Source organism: Micropterus dolomieu, linkage group LG21, assembly GCF_021292245.1.
Source record: "Micropterus dolomieu isolate WLL.071019.BEF.003 ecotype Adirondacks linkage group LG21, ASM2129224v1, whole genome shotgun sequence".
In the NCBI taxonomy this organism is placed as follows: Eukaryota; Metazoa; Chordata; class Actinopteri; order Centrarchiformes; family Centrarchidae; genus Micropterus; species Micropterus dolomieu.
The window spans coordinates 36,221,523-36,228,193 of record NC_060170.1 but is presented as its reverse complement, the minus strand read 5'-3'; the positions used below and the strand labels follow the sequence as shown (position 1 = coordinate 36,228,193).

The following is a 6,671-nucleotide window of genomic DNA, read 5'->3' as shown; positions in this document are numbered from 1 at the left end:
CAGCCTCCTCATCGTCACACAGTCAATGCTTCATGTGTTCACGTGAGGAAGGTCACAGCCTCCTCATCGTCACACAGTCGATGCTTCATGTGTTCATGTGAGGAAGGTCACAGCCTCCTCATCGTCACACAGCTGATGCTTCATGTGTTCACGTGAGGAAGGTCACTGCCTCCTCATCGTCACACAGTCGATGCTTCATGTGTTCATGTGAGGAAGGTCACTGCCTCCTCATCGTCACACAGTCAATGCTTCATGTGTTCACGTGAGGAAGGTCACTGCCTCCTCATCGTCACACAGCTGATGCTTCATGTGTTCACGTGAGGAAGGTCACAGCCTCCTCATCGTCACACAGTCGATGCTTCATGTGTTCATGTGAGGAAGGTCACAGCCTCCTCATCGTCACACAGCTGATGCTTCATGTGTTCATGTGTTCATGCTGTAAACAGGAACGGGACAGCACTTTGCCACTTTATCACTCTTTATTTGATGTTTAAGTCCTGCAGACTCTCGCCCTGCAGAGTGGAGGAGAGGTAGTCTAAATGTCAATATATATTTGTAATTAATCAAAACACTATTGTTGGTCAAACAGCCTCATTAAGCAAAAACTAAAGTAAATAGTTGAATAAACTCAGTGTGTGATGAGGTGACTGCTTTCCTCTGACTTCTCGTGTTCTATGCAGCATCTTAAGTTTTGATGTTAAACTTTCAACAAGTTTAACATCCGCGTAGGTGTTGATTCTTGTTTGTTTACTGTTTTCTTCTTCTCTTATAACGCGGATTTGCCGTGACATTTCCCTCGCTTCCACCGGTAACCCCTGTTTTTCACATCATACCGCTATGAACTGTGGGCAATTCCCTCAGCCAAAGTCTGCAGAAATGCAGATGCAAATGAAAAGGGTCTATAAAGGGCTCAAAATGCCTCGCGCACCTGACGACTTGACAGCGGGACGGCCCTGAGCCCTCACGGACTTCCCGGGAACGCGCCTCAGAGTCTGTGGGTCTGTGAGGGGGGACGTTGGGATTGGGCCTGTGTGCGTCTTACCTCTGCTCTCTCTCTCTCTGGATTTCCTGGTTGATGTTGTTGAGTCTGGTCTGAAGTTTCTTCCGTCTCTGTTCAGGAGGAAGGTGACTGCAGTCTGCCGGACCGGAGCCCTGCGCAGTTATCGTGGTGCAATGCTATTATTAAACATCATATATTATAATTAAACATTATAATTAAACATTATATTTAAACATTATATTATAATTAAACATTATATTTAAACATTATATTATAATTAAACATATATTATAATTAAACATTATAATTAAACATTATATTTAAACATTATATTATAATTAAACATATATTATAATTAAACATTATATTATATTTAAACATTATATATTACAATTAAACATATTATAATTAAACATTATATTTAAACATTATATTATAATTAAACATTATATTTAAAAATTATATTATATTTAAACATTATATTATATTTAAACATTATATATTACAATTAAACATAATATAATTAAACATTATATTTAAACATTATATATTACAATTAAACATATTATAATTAAACATGATATCGCGACACAATAGGAAACATGTGGTTTATAAACCTGGATGATACTGACCAGTTTGAGCGACAGCTGTCCAATCACAGAGGAGCATGAAGAAAACATGATAACATTAAAAACACAGCTTGCAGTAAATATACCCACGTAGTTATAAATGTGTGTGTGTACAGATGCAGATTATTTACTAAGTGTGTGTGTGTGTGTGATTAGTAAAACACACGTGTGACTCCTAACACACAGGCATGCACATGCACGTCCTGTGACTGCACGTGCACACCAGAAGCAGGTGATCAGTAGTCTCAACACAGCGGAAGCAGGAACCAGCTCCAGGTCTTTAGGATGGACTGAAGCCGGGTCTGAACTGGGTCTGGTTTACTGATGCTAGTGGTTACCGTTTCAACTCATGGAGGTGTGTTAGAGTTTGGAGGGGCCGGGGGGGGAGTGGTATGCTGAGGGGGGTTCTGGAGTGTGTCGGGGCGGTCGTACAGACGCAGTATAACAGCTTTAAGGTACCGTAAAGACACCCGGAGCCTACTGTCAGACCGTGAGATAATGTCCGTCCCACACAGCTCAGGTCTCCAGCAGCTTCCTTGAGGATGTCCTTAAAAGAAAGCACCTTCTCTCTGTGGTGGACCAGGTCTTCTGGTTTAAACCTAATGGAGCCTGTGTGGGACATGCTGTCCTGGCCTGTCAGAGGTCAGAACAATGAGCGGGGCCTATCCAAGGCAGAACACGCCCCAAAGGATCATCAGGACTATCACACGAGTTATTTTGGTGACTAGACGTCACCTTGCTCAGCGTGTTTTCCATCTATGACGCTTTCACTTCTGTCCGTCTCAAGCTGAACAAATACAACATGTACTGTGTTTTTCTGCCCGTACACGTTTGGTGATGACAAACATTATTCGAACTGTGTTGCTTTCATTTCTCTGAGTAGAGTATATACGTGTGTGTACTAGGCCTGACCCCAAATAGTGGAAGGTTCGATGCTTTGATGGGCGGAGATTCGACTGTCAATCTCCCAGTCGAAGCTTCCCAGTGAAACAAAGATCACGCCATTTTGTGTGCTCAACTTCTGATTTCACATAGAACTACCAGTTTTCTCCCAACAAGTTAATATACAGCCTGTTACGATACACATTTCAATGTTTAATGCTGTAAATAATCATAAAAAGAATAAAACTTTCAATAAATGTTTTTAACGTGTGTGAATAAATCCAAAAGTGTAACCCTGACCCTGGGGCGTCAGTGTGCATGTGTAGGCGTAGAATGTGTGTGTGCGGTGGCAGGAGAGACGGAGACGCTGGTGTTGTGCCGAGTTGTCCGCAACGTTGATGAACCACACAAAGAATATTATAGCGTTTTTAAACAGATGCTACTTGAAATAGACCCGCGAGGAACCGCGACGTGCACACAGCTGTCGGCAGCACGCAAAGCTCTGCACAGGACCAGTAAATGGCGAGAGGGCGAGAGAGAGAGAGAGGGGGGGGTGGTCTTCAAAAAGCCTCAGTGTAGCTGGAAAGTGTAAGATGAAAGAAGAGAGACTGCAGCTCAGAAGCCGCCCCCCCGCACAGAAAAACACACATGATTGGCCAATCAGTTGACTACAGGCAGGACCTTATGATTCTGATTGATGATCTGATGTAAATCCTTAGTTGGGGACAGGCCCACTGTGTATATATACACACACGTACAAACACTCGAGTCCCCATCTCTGATCTACACGTGTGTGTATCTTTACATGTGTAAATGTAAATGCTCTGTATGGCACCTTTCTAGTCTTTGCAACCACTCAAAGCGTTTTTACACTTCATCACATTCAGCCTGGAGGAGTAGGGGATTGAACCGACGATCTACCTCCTGAGCCTACTGGTGTGTGTACATGTATGTGTGTACCCCTCTCTTCAGGCTGCGCAGACACTGCTTCCTGGTTCTGGAGCCAGAGGTCATGAGGTCATTCAGCCGCTGTGTGATTGGTTCTCTCGAGGCAGGGGGCGGGGACTGCGGATTACTGACTACGCCCCCGGGTGAAGGAGAGGTGGGGGGTGGAGGGGGAGGTTGCCGGGGCGAGGAGAGGAGAGTCAACAGCTGGGGGGAGAGAGAGAGGGAGAAAGAGGTTTGTCAGTACAGTCGGGTGATGGCTTCAGGTGTGCAGATGTACCTGTCCTGTGTGTATATACACCTATGTACTGTGTGTGTACACAACTGTGTACTGTGTGTATACACCTATGTACTGTGTGTGTGTGTGTGTACCTATGTACTGTGTGTGTGTATACACCTGTGTCCTGTAAATGTAAATGCTCCGTACTTGTATAGCGCCTTTCTAGTCATTTCGACCACTCGGCTGTGGCTCAGGAGGTAGAGCGGGTTGGCCGTTAATCGGAAGGTCGGCGGTTCAATCCCTGGCTCCCCCTGGTTGCGTGTCGAAGTGTCCATTCATACACTGGCGGAACAGCCGCCAGGGGCAAATCGGGGTTCAGTATCTTGCCCAAGGACACTTCGACACGCAACCAGGGGGAGCCAGGGATTGAACTGTCGACCTTCCGATTAACGGCCAACCCGTTCTACCTCCTGAGCCACAGCCCCTGTGTGTATACACCTGTGTCCTGTGTGTGTATGCACCTATGTACTGTGTGTGTATACACATGTATCCTGTGTGCGTACACCTGTGTACTGTGTGTATATTGTATATGCGCCCAAGTATTTGTGTACCTTGTTTTTCCGTATGAAGGGCCACAGCTTCCTGCTGTGTCTCCGGCCCTCGGTGCGGTTGTCGAGGTAACTGGATTCGGAGATACTCCTCCTCATGGTGGCGCTGTAGTCCTCAAACTCGACATCCCCTGGAGGGTCGAAGCCTGATTTATACACCTCCACCACCTGCCGGGTGTCCTGCACACACAAACACAGCAACACGCGCGTCCTTCGAGCTTTACATCCCTCAGTGACAGTTTAATTTTAGGCTTTGACAAAAAAGGCGTCCCCTCGTGCATTTGCCCGGGACCGCTGCGTTGGCCCAGCGGGGCAGAAAGATGAGATCAACATTAGTCTAAAAGCAACGCGACGTCATCCAGATACATGCAAGTACAGTTTTCTGGCACCTGCGTCTCTAAGATTACTTGACGATAATACTAATAATCTTTTTTAAAACTGTGATTACAGTGGAGGTAGCTGCACTTATACTGCCCCTGTGCTAGGCCGAGTCCTGACTGCAGCGGCCCAGGTTCGAGTTGGTGCATAGTGCCCCCTATCGCTCTCCCTGTTTCCTAACCCCGTCCAATGTTAAATTTTATTTTAACACTATAATAACCTTCAAAAAATCCTGTCCCGTAGTATTAAAAGCCTCTATGCAGTCCAAGGAAGGTTAAAATCAAGGGACACTGGACTTGGTTGAAGACGCTTGAAGACATTTGGACTCTCATCCAAGAGACGTCTCCAGTCCTGACTGGCTGCAGGGAGTCCCAGATGTTTAACCTCTGTGGGGTCATTATCACGGTGATGGATACCAGTTCGGATAATGTGAGTTCAGTCTTCTTTGAAGCGATTAAAGGACAGCCCTGTAGGTGGGGGATTCTTCAGTGCTCAGTGCTATCTTAACAGAGAATCCTGTGTTGTGTCCCTGATACCTGAAGAACCAACACACTATCACAGCACCTCCTTTGGTTTTAATGCTGGATTGTTTTCTGTCTGAACACCCGGTGAAACCTCTGCATGCACAAACTCCAGCATCTGTGATGAAGAGCTGTTCTACGGTTCCACAACTGGTGATATAAAATTCTTGAGGTTCAACAAAGGACTCCCCGGTTCAGGGTTTTATTTGCAGACGTTCCTAGAGGGTCCTCTAGTTCTTTTAATGACAGGAACCTACCGTCTCGAACTACCCAGATCTCTGCCCAAAAGACTCACCATCCTGGGCTGGATGCCCTCAGCAGCATCCATCATGGCATCGAGACAGCTGCTCACAACAGGGAGAACTTTTCTCTCAGCCTCCGCAGACAAACGCATCGCTTCACAGATTCTCTCGATCCGTCGCTCCTCCATGTCCTGGATCCGCTGCACACACAGAAACAATGAAAATCAATAGACTCTGTTATACTGAGCCGCGTTAACCTGGTTTATAAAACCTGGTATATAACTGCTAGCGGTGTGTGGCACTGCTGGTTAACCTGGTTTTTCGACTCGCCTTGTTTTCCACTGTGGAAAAGTTGGACCTGTACCTGCTTCCAGGTCCTTTTTTTGGTATCACCTCTGTCGAGATTCCAAGCGAGCTGAGGCGATACTAAAACGTGACGTGAAAACACGGCAGACTGCTGATTGGTCAGAGAGAATCGTCACTGTTCACTGCATCATCATTCCGCCTGACAGAGGCAGGCAACAGAAAGTTTTATATGTTAGAGTTTTCATACATTATTTCATCACTAAATCCACTTCTAAGAAGTTTGGAGGTGAGAAATCAGCTGGGTAGATTTCGGATATTGACAATTTTACAAGAAGTGATGGTGGAACAAAAATGTGCTTGAATATATTCGGAATTGAGGAGCTCCGCAAGTGGCGTTGGGGGAAGCATGCGCCAACCCGCGGGAGGAGCGTGTGAGGCTGGCCAGCCGCCCGCTCACAGAGCCCTCTACAGTGTGTGGTAGTGCTGGTTTACATGGTATATAACTGGTACGTGTGTTGGTTTACCTGGTATATAACGGGTACCAGGGTGTGGTAGTGCTGGTTTACATGGTATATAACTGGTACCAGTGTGTGGTAGTGCTGGTTTACCTGGTATATAACTGGTACGTGTGTTGGTTTAAATGGTATATAACTTGTAAAGTGTGCTGGTTTACCTGGTATATAACTTGTACTAGTGTGTGGTAGTGATGGTTTACCTGGTATATAACTTGTACTAGTGTGTGGTAGTGATGGTTTACCTGGTATATAACTTGTAAAGTGTGCTGGTTTACCTGGTATATAACTGGTGCGTGTGTTGGTTTACCTGGTATATAACTGGTACGTGAGTTGGTTTACCTGGTATATAACTTGTAAAGTGTGCTGGTTTACCTGGTATATAACTGGTGCGTGTGTTGGTTTACCTGGTATATAACTGGTACGTG

The 6,671-nt window shown here is 45.6% G+C and overlaps 1 protein-coding gene across 1 annotated transcript in view; it reads right to left on the bottom strand.

Annotated features, from left to right (window-relative positions):
- LOC123960376 (formin-binding protein 1-like) overlaps positions 1 to 6,671 on the bottom strand; it is a 41,854-nt gene that overhangs the window by 13,363 nt on the left and 21,820 nt on the right. Inside the window, exons 9-14 of the mRNA XM_046035056.1 lie at positions 5,479 to 5,625; positions 4,288 to 4,464; positions 3,472 to 3,663; positions 1,633 to 1,647; positions 1,043 to 1,152; positions 934 to 1,000 (exon numbers count right to left, since the gene is read on the bottom strand). Coding sequence (XP_045891012.1) covers positions 934 to 1,000; positions 1,043 to 1,152; positions 1,633 to 1,647; positions 3,472 to 3,663; positions 4,288 to 4,464; positions 5,479 to 5,625 — 708 coding nt within the window. The remainder of the gene's footprint in view (positions 1 to 933; positions 1,001 to 1,042; positions 1,153 to 1,632; positions 1,648 to 3,471; positions 3,664 to 4,287; positions 4,465 to 5,478; positions 5,626 to 6,671) is intronic.